This window comes from Typopeltis vanoorti, chromosome 19 (genome assembly GCF_054136105.1).
Source record: "Typopeltis vanoorti isolate ZY-2024b chromosome 19, IOZ_Tvanoo_1.0, whole genome shotgun sequence".
Lineage (NCBI taxonomy): Eukaryota > Metazoa > Arthropoda > Arachnida > Uropygi > Thelyphonidae > Typopeltis > Typopeltis vanoorti.
This window is the reverse complement of record NC_143567.1, coordinates 42,748,779-42,772,798: the sequence shown is the minus strand read 5'-3', so window position 1 is coordinate 42,772,798 and position 24,020 is coordinate 42,748,779. Positions and strand designations below refer to the sequence as shown.

At 36.2% G+C, this 24,020-nt stretch overlaps 1 protein-coding gene across 1 annotated transcript in view; it reads left to right on the top strand.

Moving 5' to 3' along the window:
• Window positions 1–4,763: 4,763 nt before the first annotated feature.
• LOC150096043 (runt-related transcription factor 1-like) overlaps window positions 4,764–24,020 on the top strand; it is a 121,567-nt gene continuing 102,310 nt past the window's right edge. The window contains exon 1 of the mRNA XM_090409603.1: window positions 4,764–5,073. Within this exon, the coding sequence (XP_090265729.1) occupies window positions 4,764–5,073 (310 nt within the window). The remainder of the gene's footprint in view (window positions 5,074–24,020) is intronic.

Here is a 24,020-nt window from a genome sequence, read left to right as displayed (position 1 = left end):
TCCTGTCTTGTACTCTATTAGACTTCCTAAGTGATTCTTCTGCAAATGTGGGTACAATTTCGTTTTGAATAGTTAGGAATTTTCTGTGAATTTTTTTTTAATTACACCTATTATTTAGAACATTTCTCTACGTAATTTCTATTTAAGAAAATTTTTTTCGCAGTTGTCAATTATTGACACAACTATCACTACTCACTGCACAACAAAGCATTCCGAGTAATTTGCTACATTTTTCAAATACTACTGTTTTTGTTTTCCACAGTGATTGTTTGCAACTGTTGAGTGCTTGACTGATCAACAGAAAACAATTCGCTGTATGAAACACATTTGCGTATCCCCTGAGCAATGTATAAACGGGAGAAATTGAGGCATAAGACTGACGTTCAAAACTTACATGATTGAGGCGTTCGTTCTGCATTGTCAGCTTATCATCCCAACCCCCTTCTCCCATCACTTTTCTATACTCTCCTCACTCTTCTGTAAAACAGGGGTTAATCCAGTACGACATGCTAGTCCTCCCAGTAAAATGCAATATACGAAGTGATAATTGTAGGATATATTTTTTCTGTGTGCATTGATCTCCAATAGATGGCGCTCTTCACATAGATTATATAATTACTATTTATAATTGGGAGAATATTTGTCATTGTTGTTGTTCTTAGCTAAACGTTTTTATTTAGTATTTTATATTAGGATAGCAGTGGATGAGAGAACTCAAGAAAGTCTTAAAAATATCCATTTTTCTAGTAATTTACAGACCTTTTCTCCCTCTTTCTCCCTACGATAACATTTTACAGAACGGAGGAAGAAAGAATACGAGAGACACTTAAGTTTCTCGTTACAGGCAACATTCGGTTAACCAGGATAATTTGTTTCAAAGTCAGCCGACAAAGAGTCGTCGGGCGACAGTCTAATTTCGACGCATTTACCGGTAAACGTGAACTTTATATTCGCGTAGCATGCCTCTAGGTTTCAGCGTAGGTCGTTCGTTTTAGGTTTATCACTGCTCCTGACACTTTTAGCACCTGTAATTTCAAAACCATGACCGCCACTCATACCACAAGTGCAGAGCAGCAGTTGAATCACGTGATAGGGTGTGGGACAACTTGAGTTCGTCTACCGTGCGTGTGTGTGTGTGTGTGTGTGTGTACACGCACGCGCGATATTTCCTTGACTATATTTAACTACTGATTTCACAGATTGTTACGAACAACCCACAACACGGCAAGAACGGTCTTTATACAAGATGTTATTCGGTTATTACAAAGAGATGTTCAAACAACTTTATGTATATGACGTAGGCAAAATATTAGAACTACTGAGTTCTTCCTTAAGTACAGTTGATGATTTGAATCTTGCACGTGCAAATTATTACATGTAATGTCGTAATCTCCAACATGATTAGATGTTCAATGTGGTATTATATTGGTGGGATTAGGCTAAGGGATCTTGGAGTATTAGTAGATCGCAAGTTGAAGGTTAGGGGGGTCATGTAGCAACCATTGCAAATACAACTCAAAATATAATTGCAATGCTGAAACGAACGTTCACATGTAAAGGTAAGGATGTGCCTCTTTATAAGCCCTCGATAAGACCTCACTTGGACTATTGTGCGCGGGTCTGGTCTCCTGGTTTCCGTTGTGATTTCGATATATTGGAGAGAGTACAAAGGAGAGTGTTAAAAATGATATCAGGATTGTGGAATACTGATTATGAAGACATATTGAGAATTTGTAGACTGCAGACACCAGAAAACAGGAGAAAGAGGGATGATATGATTGAGACTTACAAAAAAGGGTCGTACATAGGATTTCAACTGATGGAATTTTTCAATTTATGGAGGGTGGAGAAAGGACGAGAGGGCGTCCTTGGAAGCTGAGAATGAAGGCCGCCAAGAAGGGGTGAGGGCTAGATTTTTTTCTCAGAGGGTGGTGCGTGATTGCCTTTGGATGTTGTGAGTGCAAGCAGTGTGAATGAATTCAAGAATAAGTATGATAACTGGTGTGTGTGTGTGTGTAGTATGTGGCCTCCCTCGATGAGTCTCTGACTCCCTGGAGGTCTCTATTAATAATAATAATGTTGTCCCCTTACTAAGTGATTCCGATAATTTGTATATTTTATATTCAAATTATTTCAGGTGCCTAGAATGAAAAATAAGATACCAATTAACTGTGCAAATTTTGTACAAAGTGGGGGAAAGAATTGGAATAGAGAGACAGAAGTAATAAGATTAAGAGATAGACAATAATACCGAAACAGAGAAAAATCAAAAAGAGAGAAAGGGAGAGAGATAGCACAGAATTAAATAACGTAGTTTTAAAAGTGAACTTTGATTCAGACAGGGGCCCTAAACAAGCTACGATAACACAGATTTACAACTATGCATTATACATTTTATTTTTCTTCTATAAATGCAAGGAGTTTAAAGTCGTCACCTCCTTACATTGATTCCTTTTCTGATTCCAGTTAATTAGAACTGATTTTTATGGTCTAAATTCCTTTCTTCGACAGTTGGTTAAAATTTTAAGTATCGTCTTAGCAAATCCAATTGGTGAGTTTTTCTTTGTTTCCCCCAACTTTGCATTGTGGTTTAGTCAGTACTCAAGGAAATGCTGGGAACACCTTACGAACAAGCAGTCAAAGTAAACGGTTTGGCTTAATCCCCTTTAAACTTTCATGTGCTAGACTTAGGATCAACTTCGTTTCCTTCTACAAGATTTGTGGTTTAGAGAAGTCAATACCTCAGTGTGTGTGTGCGTGCGTGTGATTTCCTTATGCTATTCTTTTTCCTTCGCGTGGTAAGACTTTTATAAATTATTTCTCAACCCAGGTCGATATGTTGTGTGGGGTCAGTGATGACTTCAGTTTATAGATCAACATTTCCTTCTCGTTTCATTAATTTTGCAATATCACGAAGCATCGCTTCAATTATATTCTGTTATTCTATTTTCTCATTCCTTTCATTTCTTGATATTCTCTCTCCCCTCATTCTACCTTATTCTTTTAGATTTTCTCATTTGTATTTTCCAAGTATATCTTTTAGCTATCCGTAACAACTCATTTTCTACCTATCCACGTATATCATAATCTACCTTGTTCTTGACATGTCGCTTATTTCAATGAGAATCAAGACGTTCTCTATATTTAAATCTAACTGTATTCCTTCTCTTTTTATCTATAACCTACAGGATTTCTCTTTCTAACTCGTTTATTTTTTGTCAGTCACTCTCTCTTTTTTTACACACACGCACACGTCGTTTTTATTTCGTTAGATACGTCATTCAAATTAGCATAAACATTAAACATATCATTTGCGATAATAATAATTATTATTCCATTTTTTCTAACAACCAAAAAAAAAATAAAAAATGTTTTGCTTTATAGACTTAGCGTATTTAAGAAAAATTTCACATTCCTTTTTTTTTTATCGCCATTTCTAATTAATTTCTGCCCGCTTTCATTACACCGTAATTATGTCAAAAACCTCGGAACACCTATTACATCCCTCGTCCATTATTTACATTGTTTAGAGGTGTGCACCTCAACCCACTATTTACTCTCCACGTTACCATGACTACGAATGCGCGTTGATATTTATTCTGCGTTTTGCAATTTATTTTGAAAAAAGAAAAATTAATGCGACTTCAAATCAAATCGGGCAGTGGTGATGTAAGCTGGTTATATTAAATGGGTGCGATAGGCATTATCGAAGGAATAGAGCTTAGCGATGTTTTTGATCCCCTGTTTTGGACTAGTGGCTTTGTTTATCTCATTTTGTTCTCCGCAGAACCTTCCCTACCTCTTATAAAGTAGGACTATTCCACAGACCAATATCCGGTGTTTTCGCACGGTGCAAGTGCGCTTCAAAAAATAGTACCTTGAGCGATAACAAATAATTGAGATTTTTGTACTTGAAATATCTATCATTTTAACTTCTGTCGTTGCCTAGCAACAAAAATGTCTTTAGTAAGGATGAGTACTGCTGCCAAGCCAAAACTGCACGCGTATGTAATAAACACGGACATTCTAGTGTTTAGATACGTGACATGGGACACGGAAACAAACAAAAATATAGAGGTATCATCGGAAAACTAGAACGACAATAGAAATTGTAAAGTACGACCGAATCTAGCGGTGAACGACAGTACGGAATGTTTGGTGGTGGACCAAAGACCCGAAAACTTTTTTCTTGTCATCTAATTACACACTGCGTGGGAACAACACAATTGCTAATCACAGTCTAAAGAGATAACCACAAACTCTGGAACATTTCCCCTGTTGTACTCTTTGTGTTATAGCTGCTTAATAACTAGCCGACGTGCATTGTCATTGTACCGCGCGGAGTAATACATAAGCAGACGAACTCCTCGACGCTCACTACGGCCCAGGAGTGGCGGCAGTGTTGTCATGAGTTCAGTCCATTGGGTCTGTCACTTGTAGCAACCGACAGTCCACGTCTTACATGTCGCTGTGACACACAAAGTCGAGTTGGTTAGCGAGTAGATTCTCAATCAGTGGAGACTGTCTTTGGTTCAATTTTTTTTTCTGTACCTTTTTTTTTTTTTTTTTTAAAGAGAACATAATATCGTCACACATCTGCGCGGAGCCTTCCCGTCACCGCGTGCCGTCGGGGAAGTTCAAAAACGGCTGTACCGTCGACGGACTTGAAACCAAAGTAGGTCAACCTAAAGACGGTGTCGCAAAAAAACCCCATGCATCTAGCTACGGACTTGAACGGTTCGCCCGGCGTTTCTGCCGACGCGATGACAGAATTCTTACTACCCGTCGAGAGGACTCTAAGCGAGGTGTTAAGCGAACACCCGGGCGAACTAGTAAGGACGGGCAGCCCAAACTTTGTATGTTCTGTACTGCCTTCGCATTGGCGATCCAACAAGACCTTGCCTGTTGCCTTTAAAGTTGTGTCTCTGGGAGATGTCACCGATGGGACAATGGTCACTATACGGGCCGGCAATGACGAAAACTATTGTGGGGAACTCAGGAACAGTACGGCAGTCATGAAGAACCAGGTGGCGAAGTTCAACGATCTACGATTTGTTGGTCGGAGTGGCAGAGGTAAGCATGTTTTCTGAACTACCAACAGGTCCAGCTGTGTTTCTTGCCTTCCTAAAGCTGTCTTCACTATGAATATTTTATCAAGACTCTACCTTAAAATTAATAGTAAAAAGCCAATTCCATATTAGTTATACTAAACAATATTTTGATTTTTCTTTGTGTATACACACACACACACACACACACACACATACATAATCGGATACATAAATAAACATAACATTCAACTACAACACTGCTAGTAATATCTCTTTTGTATTCAACTTTCAAATGTCAAAAAAAAAGTGATTGAATATTTCAATCTTTCCAAGGACATTGCTCTTTTCACATACTTCTACCATCGCATGAGATGTTCCCATTTATCTCTTAGATAGTCATCACAGGTAGCAAGACAAGACAAAGAGGTCACTAGATACATGTACGTGATTTGGATATTAATAGTATAACAACATCCTCTTATGTTAGTTGTTATCATAAAAAAGATGTTCAAGATCTTGTCAGAACTCATCTCCTAAAATGCACTTTATAAACAATCAAAAGATGGATCGGTTAAATCAAGGGTTGTTGGCTAACGTGTTTATACTTTTTCAACACTCGCTTCCTTCAAAATTAGTCTTATTTTAAGAAGATGGATGAATGTTGATAGAACTGTGAAAGGATAGTAAGATATCTGAAGTAGACTAGAATTTATTTTCGCATATTATCAAGAAGATTCATAAGATAAACTTCAAAGTTAATTATAATGCTGCTTTATATATATATATATATATATTAATGTAAATATTTAATTAGTTTTATTCCTAGGCACATTTAGATAGCAATTTTTACGTTTTCCACCAATCCAAACAATAAAGTATCCGAACAACAACAAAAAACGAATTATTTTTATCGTGCATTATATACTTTTAATCCTTCTGATTATATGAAGAGGAATTTATTTTAAAAGCTGCTGTTTAAATTTTATTTAAAATATAAAGAGTGATGATTTAAATTTATATAACTAATTCTAATATTATTTTAGTTCCAAGAAAGCTGTTTAATAACTCTTGATAGAATATTAAATCGGACACCCTTTTACGAAATAAATAATACAGATTGAGCTGTGCTATTCAAGAAAGAAATGAAATTATCAAATTAAAAGTGAGGGTATAGTCAGAGTGGCATGGTACACCATTTCATTTTGCGTATACTAAATGTGATCTTTCTTTTTCCATTTTTGTATAGAAAACCTAAAATTGGATTATCTCACTGTATTGTGATCATTCGAAATATTACACAATGCACATTATAACTGAACACAGCACACCATGAAAACAAAGTGTAAGGCGCTAACTCTCTCAAAGTCAACTTCAAGCCTAAGACCTCTAATATTACTTACGTTTGTTCTTCAGTCATTTCATTTTATACGTATATACTAAGAAAAATGGTGTCTCACTATATTTTACTTGAACCCTAGTGAAGATTCTTATTCTATTTTCTAATAGGTATAATCTATCTTATTTTGTTATTTAAATTTTTATTTAAGATCCAAATAAAGGTATTAGAACGTGGTGGGTGATAAATCACGCAGTTTTATATTTAAATCTCTTAAGAAAGATATCGCGAAAGCCCTTATTGCAAAGCTATGAAATACTTCCATTGTTACGACGTGTACAAGTAAGTCTGTTGATCACACTTTCGCCAGATTAGTTAACATAATCTGAACGTTATTAACAGAGATATTAAAATATCGCAAGAGGCATTCTATATCTGTTAACTGCTGTATTTTACCATTCAAGTATGACTATAATTTGAACACATTGACTAGTTGTATTGTTCTATTTAATTTGAATACAATAGTTTAAGATATTGCAGACAAAACTATAAAATATTCGTATATCTGAATGGTTTTTGTTTCTCCTTTAAAATTCGAGCAACACATATGATTTTGGGATACATTTTAGAATCAGAAAGTGAATACAAAAGAAAATTCTACTAATAGTAACGGATGTTGATTTGTCTAGAGTATTCAAAGACTTGCCTACAGTCAGAATTTTAGTTAGAACTACCATGATAAAGAAAGCGTGCTGGATAAGGAATATTATTAATTAAATACAGATATAGTATTTATATTTATTTAATTAACATCACTTAACACGTTTATATTATTAATTAAATAGAATACAGTTATCTATTTAATCTATACAGGTTGCTATCAGACATGTTTTTTTTTTATTTAGGAAGCGTATTGGTTCAATTATATAGACAGTAGTAACGAATACAATTATTAATTTACAAAATTACCAACGAAAGTAAATGAAAACGACTGCTGGATGACTAACGAAGAAAAACGATTTTATGTCCTTATAAGGACTGGCTTAAAGGGGCAAAGCAAGAATGCTTTTCATATTCCCCGTTATCTGTAGAGGGCAGTGTAGGGATAAGGTGTTATTGAGCTAAGCTCTGATCATGGCAGGAAGGTAACAGCAATAGCCGAGACTCAGTTAGAACTTCATTGGCAACAGCATTGCCATCCATTACCCTCCAAGGGTATTAATCACCGCATCTCACGGTCGATTTAAGTCCTTTTTATTTCTGATTGGTTGTCACGATGTTATGAAACCTGTACAAAAGCTGAAATAATTTTTATATATATAAAATGAAATGGTGTCTTCATTAAACTTTGAAAATCCAATACATTTTAGAAACATTTATTAAATTTTTATTAATAATTAATAATGTTTTTATGTTTATATTAAATTAAGAAATTTGAATAAAAATAAAATGCATCTTTGTTCAATGATTTAAAACTGTAATATTAACATACATAATCTTATCAACAGGATTTACCGTGGTACAAGTTGATAGGATGAGCATTTTAACTGAAGTAACTGCGCTTATAACTGCTGAATGAATATGTTGTAATCCATAGTAACATACTTATCTGTAAATAACTATAACTATAACAAAAGCATGTTGATAATACTAAACGCATCTTGGGAAGTATTTGAGATTATGACAACATTTATCCAAAGAATGAATGTTATGCGAAAAATCAACTTCAGTAGTTAACTAATCCCAAGAATACATGTATAATAATCTTCTAAATAAGCTCTAAGTCTACCTGGATTTTCTCAGTTTTATTAATATATAGCAGTACAACCAATCTCTGTTATTTCGCCTGCTATATTTACCTTCGATATACAAATGTATTCTTCTATTGACAGTAAATCCTACACTAAGCTAGCACTATATCCTTATAAGGACTGGCTTAAAGGGGCGAAGCAAGAATGCTTTTATAGAGGATAAATTTTATAGCAAGGTGTTATAGAGGATAACACCTTATCCCTAATGTAGGGATAAGGTGTTATTGAGCTATTAATTAAAGCTCTGATCATGGCAGGAGGGTTCTTATAAGGACTGGCTTAAAGGGGCGAAGCAAGAATGCTTTTCATCTTCCCCGTTATCTGTAGAGGACAGTGTAGGGATAATGTGTTATTGGCTATTAAATTAAAGCTCTGATCATGGCAGGAGGGCAGCAGCAATAGCCAAGCCTCAGTTAGAACTTCATTGGCTACAGCATTGCTATCCATTACCCTCCAAGGGTTTTAATCATTAATCACCGCCAGAATCCTAATATGGCAGAATAGTAACTGCGAGCTGGCATAGTCAATCTAGTATATATTAAAGCACAATTGGTGTCTATAATTCTGAATGATTGTAATGTAAAATATTTATATTTTCTTTGTACATTGATATAACATCAGCTATCTTAACTTAACTTATATTATATGTTATAAATTGTATTATAAACAGATTTATTGTAGATAGAATATATACATACTTATCATAAATAAGAATACAAAATAAGTCTTATTATAGTATATAAGTGTTACGATATAAAGCAAGTTATCACTGTAGGGACTTGGACAATTGTTCGTTGACTGAAAATTCCACATTTGTGTTTTGGGAAATGTCTGGTCTTCATAAGTTTCTGTCTAGCCGGTTATTCCACGGTACTTTCATTTGAATACTGATTTTTCTATTTTTTTCAGCATATATTTTAAATACATAATTAAATAACTATACAAATACGAAGTATTTTAAATAAAAATTTGAATCATTAAAAATATATGGACGAAATCTGTATCTTTAATAAAATCCTGCTAATATTCAAATAATACACTCTAAATATGAATAAATACTGAAATTTAATATAAATAAGTTAAATTTCCCCCAATTGAGGCAAGGAAAAGTAACCGATGAATGCTCTTGGAGGGTAATGGATGGCAATGCTGTAGCCAATGAAGTTCTAGCTGAGGCTAGGCTATTGCTGTTACCCTCCTGCCATAATCAGAGCTTTCATAGCTCAATAACACCTTATCCATACACTGTCCTCTACAGATAACGGGGAAGATGAAAAGCATTCTTGCTTCGTCCCTTTAAGCCAGTCTTTATATAAGGCTCAAATGAGTTTTCGATTCAGGGAACTTGATGAGAATGTTTTGTTATTAAATGCGATATTAAAAACAGTATCATATTATATTATGTATCATATACATAATAGTATCATATTTATAATAAATTAAAAAAATCGGATTTCTGATATTTCTTTCTGAAAGTGAGGGGATAGGTGAAGACTTTGTAATGAGAAAAGTCTGTTCTGTCATAAAATTTCTTAATCCTATTCGTCGTGGCAGAGACATTCCTCGAATATTGTCTCTCTCTCTCTCTCTCTCTCTCTCTCTCTCTCTCTCTCTCTCTCTCTCTCTCTCTCTCTCTCTCTCTCTCTCTACATGGCGAGCGATACTAACTCTCCTTGAAACACAATTAATATCTATTAATTTCAAAATATAACAGGAATGGATTTGTAGAATATTCATATGTCCAGATTTTAGTTTTGAGTGCAACAATGTAGGATAGCCAACAAGTAAATAATCTATCCAATATATAGTCAGTGGGTATGAATTTGGCATTAAAATCATTATCTTGTTTGCGTTTGATGTCACCGCTAATTTTTTTTTAATTTAACGTAAAAACAGACTTATAGTATCATAACTGTGTTTGGAATTCTTCTGGTTATAATAAGGAACATCATGAGTTCTTATTAACAACATTCGTAAACAGATTTAAATCCATTATTCCTATCTGTAACTCATAAAGCCTCTTTTCTCATTGATTGGGTAGATATGATTCCTAATTCTAATGAATGTAATTTTGTTTAATACTTAATAGAATCGGATACACTGTGAACCGTCTTATACGTATATTCAAATCCTGTAAATTCGCATCTGCAATATCAAACATTGCCTCATAGGATGTAATAATTCAAGCAATTGATAAAAAAAATATATATTACACAACATATCTATATTCGATATCATACATCATCAATCAGTTGTTGATAAGTTGTATCTTTGTAAAAGTCAAGTTCTTTTCAAAATTTTATTTACCTTAACGGCGTTAGCCATTTACACTTTTCTCGAAAGTCATTATAAAATTTCTCATTAAATTCTTTTTTTCTGCTCTCTAGTACAATCAATGAGACTTACATTACAACTAAAGTGTCCACAGAAAGCTACGTAGTGCATTTACACCGTACAAAAACATTTAAAGCTTTTCTTAGACTAGAGAGAGTCATCCACAGCGGTTGATTGGCTGGCTACATATTGAATTCCATTAGGCATTCTAGCTTAGACATGGCAAGGATCGTTTTGGCCCAATTGTTTTAATAGCAAACTCTTTTAATGTAGAGCACTGTAATAGGGAATAACTTCGTATATAAAGTGTGCGTGTGTGTGTGTGTGTGTGTGTGCGTGCGCGCGCGCGGAGATGTGGACTGTTAACTTTTTAACCCCCCCCCTCCTCAATTCTTTCCCATCTTGACTCCGAGCGGTGACAATGATTAATGATCTGGTGTCGTAGGGCTTCATTACGTTCTTGTCCGCATTTAAAAGACGAAGCACTGATTTTGTTTGCTACTGTCTACCAACGCTATGACATACAGGGACGCGTGCGCACACACACACACACACACAAAGACGGAGGAGCTCATTTTACACTGAAGCGATACCTGGTACGAAAGCGACTGGATGGATATTACAATTACAGTTATAACAATTGGGTTTCAAGGCTAAAGTTTTGTTGACGGGGGGGGAAAACCGATACATGCACCCACCCTGGGTTCCTAAAGGGGGAATTTGGAAAGCTCTTTCCGTTATCATCTCTTCCCTCTTTCTATCCAGACTGCCCTTTCAGTAATGCAAGGAAATGTGAGTACGATTTATGCAAATAGTAAAGGGGAGATTTTTAATTGTCGACTCACTTTTACGGGAGTCGGAAAAGCTGATGAATCAATTCCTAGAGCTTTTTGACATGTCCTTGTCATGTTTTAGATATTCCTAATTTGTCGAAAACAGCTGACCTTTGTAATAACTGCTGAGGAAGGAGATTTTAAATATTGAATGAGTTTAAGTCCAACTCTGAATCATCTGATTGATTATCCAGACAGGGCATCAGATACAAACAAAGCACATTGAAAAAAAAATTAAACAAAAACCACTTCTCCCTCTTAATAACTATTTTTTTTCAATTAATGCCATTTTTAAGTTAAGATTTTATAAACTAACGGATTTAATTATTATTTTATTTTTTATTTTTTTTATAAATTTGCATCTTTTCGTTGAGGGAAGATACCAGTTCTTCACCCATTGCATTGGTCAGTTTACAAATATTTTTGTTTCTCTTTTTGAAACTGCTTATGCCAGTTATATTGTTCTAATTTGTTTCAGAAGTGAAAATAAGGACAAAATTATCCTTACGATATATGAATCTCCTTAGCTCAGTCGGTATTGACTACCTTTTAGTTTGAAAGATTGCTTTGGAATCCCCGACTAGGAAGGTGAAAGACTTTTATAAGCGCCTTTCAACTGAAGGTCAGTTAACCGGTCTCATGTGGAGGTGGGAGGGGGTTCTTTTCATAGAAACGTTCGTTTGTTTTATTCTGTAAAAAGGAATACTGGCCAGAAAATAGGCGCAGTTTTTATATCTTCAGTTGTTTCTGCCAAGTTTGATCTGGTTTCAAAGAAAACAACTCTTTCTTAACGTCATCAGGGGATGACCCTATATAAGAAGGCACCTCTTCTTCTGCATTTTTATAGTTGTCATGTTGGATGGTTTCAATGGTGTAGATAGAGCTTTTGTCGCCCCTCTCAATACACACCAAAAATACTACAAAAAGTTAAAACGACGTATAGGGAAATAAATTAAAACGCTATGTTTATTTTTGAAGTAAAACTTTAATTTAAACATTCTAAAATGTTATTTTTCTTGCGTTTCTATTAGCAAAATCGTCGACGACATTGGCGAAGTCTATTTCATAGTAATTCGTAACCAATTTTATTTAGAAAAACTCCTCTCACAAGTAGTAACACTTAGAGCAATTGTGAGGAAAATTCGCAGTAGTATTACAATCTTTGGAAATGAGTTCTCGAGACTGTATTTTAGAAATAGCTGTTCAAACAGATTCAAAGTGTCGCCCGGGACGGATCACCTCCTCCGCTACGCGTCTGGATGGTTTGGAAATGAACATGCTAAACTTAGCATGTTAGTTTTTTTGTTCTTTTAGGCTATCGATAGAAAAACGAAGGCAAACAACCCGATTCAGATATGACTTGAATTACTAATCCTAATAGAATGATACTTTTAAAAATATAAAGGTTATCAAAGTGAATCTCATATATTTTTGAGTAAGTGATATCAAAGTGTACTAAAGCAAAGTCATGTGATCGTGATCCAAACTTGGCGCTGGGCAAAAAAGTCTAAAGGAGGCAGGTAGTCAATATTCGATGTTTTCGTGAATATATCCAAAGGTCTAGTGTAAGGACCCCAAGTACCGAAATTCGGAGGTTCAGGGGAGAGAGAGAGAGAGCAAAAAGTTTGCTTGTGAATATCTTCTTGTATTTTGCAAACATCGAATGTGACTCTTCAAGATTTTTTTTTTTTTAATTTTAAATTTTCCAAACTCTAAATACTAATCAGATAAAAGAGCTTTCTTAAGTACAAAATTAAAAATATTGGTGAAGAAATTCATTGGAAATAAGGTCGGTTCAGGACTGAATATTTTTTATTACACAGAATTCGAGTTGTATATAAAAATATAATACTATAAGACTGGTTGACAATTCCAGGCGCTTCTACTCTTCAACCAATAGATCGCGCGTTAAAAATCTGCTACTGACATGGGGGTTTCGTGACTGGCTTTAGGTGACAGATAATGTTCATCGCCTCCGTGTGATACCATCACTCTCCTTAGGGGAGGCCTGAAATGAATTGAAAATTTTCCGTTTTCGTTCCTAGAGAAGGATTTTCGAATGATCTAAACTCTAATCCACGATGCTATCGTTCAAATTGTCCGCGTGGTTAGCCTAGTGGCTTTGCGCTTCGCAACCATATGCCTGGGGAAGGAGTGTCCTAGGTTCGATTCCCGTCGATGACGTGAGGAGCTTAAGGATCTTCCTCAAACCGGCCCCGTGAACACACACGGATAGTCAGGAATACTTAAGACAATCCCTCCAGTCATAAGTCTGAATTGTCAGCTATGCCGGTCCCGAATCCGGATAAAAACAGGGGGGGGTTGAGTTGGTGCCGTACCTCCCTGTAAAAGGGGCTCACGGCCGTTGAATCATCATACAAAATGAATGAATGAATGAATCGTTCAATTAGTTTACAAAATTTGTAAACTAATTGAACGATTAAAGGATAATTATTTCGTTTACTTAATTGTACGACTACAATGAATATTATTTATATGTGATCTGTAAGTGTGTTTAAAATATAATTAATGTTAATTAGTTGCTAACTTTAAAAAAATGGTTGCAATATTTTTTCATTCCGATGCTACGCGATGTACTCGCAAAATGCAAATATGATATTATCAACTGATTGTTGTTGTTGTTGTTATTATTATTATTATTATTTCAATACCTGAAGTTCACCTAGTATGTCCAAGACATATCACCACAAAATATCCCACTTCAACTTTACTTTTGCGAGGGGAAACCTTGAAGGGGAAACTCCTTTGAAAAGCCAATCCCCCAACTAGACTCCGAGACTAACTCCTGTTCACATTACAGAGTAGTTTCCACAAGAAAATATTTGTTTAATTTCTCCTTATATAAGCGAATATTCCCTTTATATTCTTTTTAAAGTTGTTGCCCAACTATCGTAGCCGAAACCACAGTGTGTGTGTATGTGTGTGCGCGCGTGCGTGCGTGATAGTTTTTGAGATATCTGCACCCTCTGTCAGAGAGAGAGAGAGAGAGAGAGAGAGAGAGGTTGATTCTGTCTTTCTTTGCGTCGTTGAAGGAAATGCGTCTGAGGACTAGCCAACCAAAGTGTTCATGCCAGTTTTGTGACTGCGTGAGAGTTGTAATTTCCTTCAATTGCTTTCTTCTCTTTCTCCTTCTCCTCTTTCATTCTTTAAGTATCTTTACTTTTCTTACTTTATCTTTTCTCTTTTCAATACTCTCCCTCATCTCTTCTCTTCTCACCGTCTATCTCTTCTCGGTACCTCCGTAGTGCAGTAGGTAGTCTCGTCTAGATTGCCAGGAACATTTATTATTATTATTATTATTATTATTATTAAGAGAGACCTCCAGGGAGTCAGAGACTCATCGAGGGAGGCCACATACTACACACCCCAGCTATCATACTTATTCTCGAATTCATTCACACTGCTTGCACTCACAACATCCAATGGCAATCCATTCCAATCACGCACCACCCTCTGAGAAAAAAATCTAGTCCTTACACCCTTCTGGGCGGTCTTCATTCTCAGCCTTCCAAGGACGCCCTCTCGTCCTTTCCCCACCCTCCATAAATTGAAATCCTGTATCAGAAATTTGTAAGTCTCAATCATAACACCCCCTCTTTCTCCTGTTTGCTAGTGTCTGCAGTCTATAAATTCGCAATCTGTCTTCATAATCAGTATTCCACAATCCTGATATCATTTTTAACACTCGCCTTTGTACTATCTCCAATATATCAGGATCAACGAAAACCAGCAGACCAGACCTGCGCACAATAGTCCAAGTGAGTTCTTATCAAGGCCTTGTAAAGAGGCAAAATGACATCCTTATCTTAACATGTGAACGTTCGTTTCAAGCATTGCAATTATATTTTGAGTTGTATTTGCAATGTTTCCCACATGATCCTAAACTTCACTTACTAACACTCAAAGATTACTAGTCTGATCAGTTTCTTCAAGCATAATCCCACCAATATAATACGACATTGGATATCTAATCACGCCAAAGTGAATGACTTTACATTTACTGACATCCATTTTCCTATACCCACAATTCCAGCCTACTCAAATCATTCTGCATATCAGAATGATTTGAATACTGCATATCAGTAGCATTCCTGATTACCCTACCTATCTTTGCATCATCAGCAAACAGCTGTATGTAGCTTGTCAAATCTTTCCCAATATCATTAATGTACATTAATATTTAAGACCTGTTTCAACTGAAGATGAATTAAATGTACCATACAGAGCTAGCGAGGCTTTTGTCCCCTCTGAATGTTGGAATTTTAATCCTGTATAACATGCAAACTGGCAGAGAGCGCATGCGACTGACAGACACAGTACGTCCGCCTCGTGGCATTGACGTACTGCGTCAATGTTTCTTTTAGTTTATGGACATAAACTAAAAGAACTCTCCAACCTTCATTATATTTCTGTCGTTTCTCTTTCCAATATTTCTTTTTTCTTTATCTCTTACACTCTTTCTTCTTCTCTCTCTCTCGTTCTCTCACACACATGCTCACAGTTTTCCTATCCATCCTCTCCTCTGACGTCTCTTCTGTCTTCTTTAATGTTACGTTAATCTAATCCCCGAAATTATAAACCCTTACCCGAATTAACACCGTGGGTCGGCTGGGGGGGGCTAAACAATCCAGAAACTTCATTTTAAACATCAAAACAGAACGACTTCAAGTCCCTGAAGACCACCAGTAACCCAATGGTGGCCTCTCACCTGGTGATAAAAATCATTTTGCATCTAAAGCCATCCTTGCTATCGTAAGAATCGAAACCACATCCTGTTGGTTGGAAAGCGGCATTGCTACCGAATTGGCCAATCAGGCCAGCGATATCACTGTCTGTCTTCCAATCGCAGTACGCCACATCTCCGCCTACTCTTTCTTTTCATTCTTTATGTTACAGCTTTGTCTTCTGTTCATGATGATCTCTCTCTGTCTCTCCATCTTTCTGTCTTTCATATCTTCGGCTTTTCTTTTCATAGTCTAGCTGGTCTTCCTTCTGTAGGCGCCTCTTCTATCTCAAACTTACTTCTTATTTTTCCGTTTCTGTTTTCTCTTACCATCTTTATATTCTCTATTCTCTCTCTCTCTCTCTCTCTCTCTCTTACCCACCTTTTTCCTTTCTTATTATTCTTCTTTCTTTTTCTACGGTTCATGTATCGTATGCTTAAATAACGTAATGCAAACCATACTGATGAATGCTGACAACCCAAACGAGAAAGCGTAAATTTAAAAATAAGTCGAAGTACATTGAGAGAGAGAGAGAGAGAGAGCGAAAGAAGGAAAAAAAATTCTGAGCAAATTCAGCAGATCAAGTGTTACAACATAAATGTCATTAAATTCTTTTCTTTCATCCATACCTTGAATAATCTCTGAAAACTACAACACCGAGAGATAGAACGAAAGAAAAACAGCAAAAGACGACGGCAAATGTTTCGTAGGAGATAATTAATATAGGAATTATTTGAAAGTACAACTAAACGTGTGTTAAGCGAAAACGAGAAGGTACAAAGAAAAGAATTAAGAAAGGAAAAAAAAAACAGAGCAGCAAGAGCATGCATAGGTGCTTGCTATGTGTGCGTGTATGGAAAAGTGAAAAAAAAATAAAAAAAGAGGGCAAAAGGGGGGAGGAAAGGGAGGATGCAGAGAGGGTGGAAGTGTACAAAAGAACAACTTCTCTTGCTTCAGGCAAATTAAGTAACTGCTGTGGTCGCTGTGTTTGATCGCAAAAACGCCAGGATTAGTTAGTGTCTTGTGTGGAACCAAAGCTTGTTACTAGGTGATAGCCACATAAAAACACTAATCATGGCCGACTAGAGGCAATTATCACTGCCATGTAATTACCGGTGTGTGCTGTTTTTACAGCGATGAGCGAACAAGGAACTGCGTGATAAGGGCGATCCTTAGAGCTCCCCATCATCTCCTAGTTAACTTTTTCCCCCGAGTCATATTTCTTGTGTAGTCGAAGATTTACATTATTACGTACAGGCTTTAATTAGAAAGTTTTCGTCGCACTTATTGGAAAGGACGCGAAGATGCAAGGGAGAAAAGTGCGGGGCCGTATGCCGTTAATCGCTTAATATCGCTAGAGCGTCAAGGGGTGAAAAAGAAAAAAAAAATGAAGAAAAGAAGAAGCAGGGTGCTTATGCTCATCATCATTATAGATGTCGCCACATAGCATCAGCTCCAGACAATTAAAAAACGGTCCATCTACTGAACGAACATATTGGAGGAGAAATTTGATGAGAAAAATTTACTGACGCATCTGTTTTAATTTAAACTCTGCCCGTCGAAGGTACGATGCACGCAAAGTTCGGGAAAAACAAAAAAAAAATTATCAGCTTGCTTAGTTTTCATTACAGCTATTGTCTTCAAATCTGATTGAGTCCACTGATTAAATGTTCTTAAAGACATCGTCTCCTCTCTCTATCCTTCTTTTAATGTAGATCACGGAACATAGAATACACTCGGTTTCTTAATTCTTTCTCTCTCTCTCTCTCTTCTTTCTATCTATCTCTTCGCTATTAGTTTTTCTGTTTATAAACCCAAGAGGAATTACCAAGGAAACTATTCTTGGATTAAAGAATCTTCTTAGTTTTAAGAAGAGAAAGACACAATAAGAGAGAGAAAGAGAAACTGAACTACAGAGATCTGGAAAAACAGAAAGAAGAATTAAGATAGAGAGAAGCACTCGAAGAACGGATATAAGAATTAAGATAGACAGAGAGAGAGAGAGAGACTGGACGATAGCGATGTAGAAAGACAGAAAGAATTTATTAAGATAGAGAGAATCACTCGAAGACAATTATTCTTATATTTAAGAATTAACAGATAGATAGAGAGAGAGAGAGAGAGCGAAAGAAACAGAGATAAAGTGAACGACGGGGATGTAGAAAGAAAGAAAGAATTTATTAAGATAGAGAGAATCACTCGAAGACAATTATTCTTATATTTAAGAATTAACAGATAGATAGACAGAGAGAGAGTGAGAGAGAGCGAAAGAAACAGAGATAAACTGAACGACGGGGATGTAGAAAGAAAGAAAGAATTTATTAAGATATAGAGAAAGAACTACCCCTATCCTCAAAGACAGATATAAGAATTAACAGATAGATAGATAGATAGAGAGAGAGAGAGAGAGATGCGAAGACAAAAATAATTAAGACGGCGAAAGATAGAGAAATACGGAGGGAAACGAATTAAAGAAATTGAGAGACATTTAGAAAGCCAGAAAAGAAGAGAGAGAGAGAGAAAGAAAGAAAGAGTAAGGTTAAAGTGATGGAGAGAAACGCTGAAAGTCCAGGCAGGAGGAGGAGGAAGAGCCAAGAGAAAAACAGAGAACGATATGTTAAAGGTTCGCACGGTTAGCCGAGTGACTATGCGCTTCGCAACCATATACCTGGGGAAGGAGTGTCTCTGGTTCGATTCCCGTCGCTGACGTGAGGAGCTTAGGATCTTTCTCAGATATAGCCAATTTAGCCGGTCTTGGGCGTGGACTACAGGGTTTTTCCTCCCGCAAGCAGGCAAACCGGACCTGTGAACACACGGATTACACTCAGAAATACTGTCCTTAGGGGATGCAGCAAGGAGTGACGGCCCGGCTGCATTAATTAGTCGTAAGCATCCCCCTCATTGGGGGGAAGGGGGAACACTCAACCCGTCCTAGGATGGATGAATGAGTAGGATAGGATATGTTGAAGGGAAGGAAGAAAAATTAAACAAAGAAATCTTAAACTCAGTAAATGCAGAATGAAAAACTAAGGAGAAAATGGGAAATTTGAAAGAGAAATGGAGAGAGAGAGAGAGAGATGGGGAGATAGAAAGAGTGAGAGTAGACGGGGAAAGGTAGAGATGAAGAACAGAGACAAAGAAGGGAATGAAGAATGCAGAATAGAATAGACATAGAGAAAAAAAAAGAAGAGGTAAACGAGATAGGAAGAGAAGAATAAAGAGAAAGAACTACCTCTTTCCTCTATCCTGGAAGAAGACTGAAGAGAAAGAAGTAGAGGATAAGACTACAGAGAGAGAGGAATCTGGAAAGAACGAAAAGACGAAAAGAATGCGACACATAGAAGTTAAAGACTAAGTAGATGAAATCTTAATAAAACAGGATAAATGGAAGAATAGAACTAAAAGAATTTCAACAGAATGGGAATGAAACAGAGGAAAGTGTGAGCAGACAAAACAGTAGTTTGCATTTTACTTTGTGTGTGTGTAAGCGGTTGTTCCCATTACTTTGACTACGAATGATGTGACTCTTCCGTCGCATCATAATAGGGTTTTACCCATCCCTAATACTCTTTACTTAATAAGCTCCGCAGTAAACAAAATGTGTCAGTTCTGATTGTTCAAAACAAAAACACACTTTTATAACAAAAAGGTATATACTAAGAAAACCTAATATATACAAACAAGGGAATTATCATTGTGCGATGAATTTTATTCCCAAAAGGAATTTTTTATTTCCCTAATTCTGATTGAAATAAGTTTCTGAATGTTAATTCTTATATGTGCTTTATCATCCACGTGTGTGAAAGCAAGAAACCAAATATTAGCAATTGCGTACCGACTGTAGGATGTGTGCAAGATGCTTGTGTGTTTGGTACGTATCATTTAGCATGCACAGAGTTGCCCGGATGAGAGGGAATTATAAAACCCATTTATCACGTGGAAAGTATAGCAATGACTTTCCAAACGTGGTTGTTTTATTGGGAAAACGTTTCCATTCTGTTTCAGTCTTACAGAAGGGCGAGAAGCAGAGGGGGACAGATGGTGGAAAACGATTCTTTAGCCACACCCTCCCGAGACTTTGTAGTAGTGCTGCTCTTTGATCGGAAATCGTTGCTTCGATGTCACAACTAAATCCGTTTCTCAGACAGCCTCAGCAAGTATTTATTTGGCGATCAAGTAATGCCTTCCGTTTAACCAAGGCGAGCAAAAGTCTACAGCTGGGTTTCTACGTTTAGTCTTGTCACGCATTGAACTCTGCCCATTGATTGGTCGGATCCTACGCGTCCCACCACCTTCTTATATTATCACACATTCGCTGAGTCTCATTTACAAAAAGCTTATGACGCACGTGTTTGATGGGGGAGTATATATAAATCTCGACACGTATTTCATAATCACAAGGATACACTTGATTTGTTCTCTTTGTGTTATACTAAGTAATCTGAACACATTTTTTAAAGAAATTGAGTTCTAAGCGCTTGGCATGCAAATCATACTTTTCAAATGATCCTAAACGATCGCTTAGATTCAGAAAATACACTGTTGCTTTTATCCTAAATGATATTCGACATGAAACTAAACTCGGTTTTTAATTATCGTAAATTATTGGTTTCGCACTTAAGCTTAACTGCATACATTAAAAAAAAAAAAATGGCAATTCAGAATGTGTCAGCTAATTGGCCAAATAGATTTCGCATCTGCAAATCAGGGTTATGATTTTACTATTTTGCGATAAGTTACTGTTTTATTGTTTGTACAATAATATTACTGTAATAATTAATATTTTAATATTGTTTATATAATAATATTCAAGTACATAATAAAACAATACAATCTAGATCCATTGTCAGAATTTACTAGTTTATTTAAATTATTGCAAGTCGTTTTTTTTTACAACGTTTGTGTTTTTTACTGTGAATCTTTCTGTTACTTCGTTTTAGTATTGTATAATGGATGCTAATTGTTATATAAAAATAAAAAAATCTTTCAACATGTCAAACTCAAGGCGGTCTCGAGGAGACGGCGACATTGGTATGACCTCGGGTTCGAGTTCCCTCAAAAATGAGGAAACTATAGAAGAACTAGTGTACTAAAAGTGGCTATCAGCTCAAAATTAGCTGTTCATAGGTTATAACATGCAACTATAATGAAACATAAACAATTGACATTGTTTATGTGAAAATGCTTTTCATATTCCCCGCTATCTGTTGTGGTTACAGTGAGAGTAAAATTTACGAGCAGTTTGCTCGCCCTGAATGGGAATGGAGATTAGGTATCGGTATAGGAGGCTAATATAGCTTTCGGTCTTCTATATTTTAATATGTCCGTTGGCTCGTATGCTGCAGCTTGCTGAACCAAATCGTTGGGATGTGTGGACGTCTTTAGAAAAAATTTGGAAGCTAAGGATTGTAGAAAAGAGAAAATATAGGGAATATTTGTATCTCTGTGGAGTTGATTGTTTCTGACATACCACGAGGCGTTCAGAATCATTCTCAAACACTTGTTCTGCACTCGCTGTATTTTGATAATGTTAGCATTAGAGGTGTGGCTCCAGGCCGGAGAAGCATAGGTGATTATAGGACGAATCGTCATCTGGTATAGTTGCAATTTGATTCTGTTGCTGAGTTTGCTATTTCTATTAATCAGCGGATAGATCTGAGCTGGGTTTAGATGCCTTTGCGCACACAGACTTGATGTGTTGGTTGAAAGATAGCTTTTTGTCGAGAATCACACCAAGGTAATTTGTTTCTGTATGCCAGGGAATTTTAGTATTGAATAGTAACACATCTCCTGCAGGAGACATTGGCCTTTTTGAGAAAAGAACGGCTGAGCTTTTCAGGGGGTTGACTTCCAATCTCCACTTGGAGAACCAACCCTCCAGCTTTAGAAGGTTTTCTTGAAGCTTTCTGGTAATGAGATGGGGTCTGAGAGATCTGGTTAGTATTGCCGTATCATCCGCATACAGGGCCAAAATGGAAGTCATCGGATTGTGTGGGATGTCTGACATGTATACAGAAAACAGCAATGGAGCCAGTAGAGATCCCTGTGGCACTCCAGCAAAGATATAGCGCATGGACGATGTAGAACCGTTTATTTTGACTTGTGTTGATCTATTCTGAAGATATGAATGGATTAGATGAACCATTTTTAGTGAGGTACCGGCTGAGATAAGTTTGTGCAGGAGTCCAAAATGCCAGATTTTGTCAAATGCTTTGGATAGGTCTAGGAAAACAGCTCCTGTGCACTGGCGCCAGTTGTAACTGGTGGTGATGTATTCGACAATTCTGTGGATTTCCTGGGTAGTAGTATGGTGTTGCCGAAAACCAAACTGTTCTTTAGGGAGGATGTTTAGGTCATTTACTGAGGTTTGGAGTCGTGAGAGGATGACTTTCTCCGCAACCTTACCCTTACTTGGAGATGAGACTGATTGGACGATAATTTTGCGGTAAGTGTGGGTCTTTGCTTGGCTTATGTATAGGAATTACATCAGCCAGTTTCCAGGTGGAAGGAAAATAGTGGTCTTAAGATTGCATTTATTATACTGGTCAGGTGCACTACAGCTTTTCGAGGCAGCAACTTGATCACCCTGTCTGAGATGCCGTCTGGTCCAGGAGCTTTATTGTTCTTAAGTTTTTTAATAATATATCATATATAATTCAACAGGTGATGCGGGTGCAATATGGTCAGCACTGTTATCTGGGAGATTTAATGCATGCCTGACATGTCTGTGGATTTTGTACCAGCGACTGAACTTGTTATAAGAAGGTTTGCGCTGCTCCTCAAGAAACATAAACAAGATTTTTGTTATATAGTATAGACTAAAAATAGAGAAATAATTTATATTTTTGTTTTCTCTTTTTATTGTACAATACAATTTTAATGTCTGAACAAAACAAATATCTTGTATAATTTGTTCACTTAAAAATTTTTAATAGTCCTTATAAGGACTGGCTTAAAGGGGCGAAGCAAGAATGCTTTTCATCTTCCCCGTTATCTGTAGAGGACAGTGTAGGGATAAGGTGTTATTGAGCTATTAAAGCTCTGATCATGGCGGGAGGGTAACAGCAATAGCCGAGCCTCAGTTAGAACTTCATTAGCTACAGCATTGCCATCCATTACCCTCCAAGGGATTGGATGTCACTTCTGCCATGCCTGACCACTTAAAAATTTAAAATTATTATATTTAATTGTAGTATAATTATGTAAATTATTTAATAGTAAATAGCAAAGTTGACGATTTTAGAAAGTAATTTTAAACTTTTGAAGATTATATTAAATTATATTAAATAAATATAATACTTCTTTTATTATTTCTAATGAATATTTAATACGTTTTCTAAATATTTATATATTATGTAAAAGCAGTAAACAGTGGAATCACTTCTGAAAGAAAGGTGTAGGCATAGTGATATGTAACGGCCAACAAACCAAAATTTACTATTTTTTAAAAGATACATATATGTATATTATTAGATAAAATATATTTTAATAATATGTATAAAAAATGATTTTAATCTATAAAAGCTGGTGATTTTACAATTCATATTCATTAATTTTTCGATAAAGGCCATGTGATTATAGTTTATTTTCATACACCTGAAATAATCTTTTTATTTGTAAAAATAATATAAAAATAAACTTTACAGTTTCGAAACTGAATGAAGTCGTTGTACTCTCGGTCACAGCATCTAAAAACACAACGCGCATCAAAGAACGAAAAAAAAAAAAAAACATTAATCAGGAAAGACAGAAATGTTTCCGCCCCCAAAACATTTTCCCCCAATCCGACACTGTCTCTGCTAGTTAAAAAATGACAACTTCAGATTGCCTATTACTTCACTCTGTACCGCCTGCTTTGGACACGATTGTTCTTTGCCAAGGGAGGTGGGGGGGGGGGGGGGAGAAACACA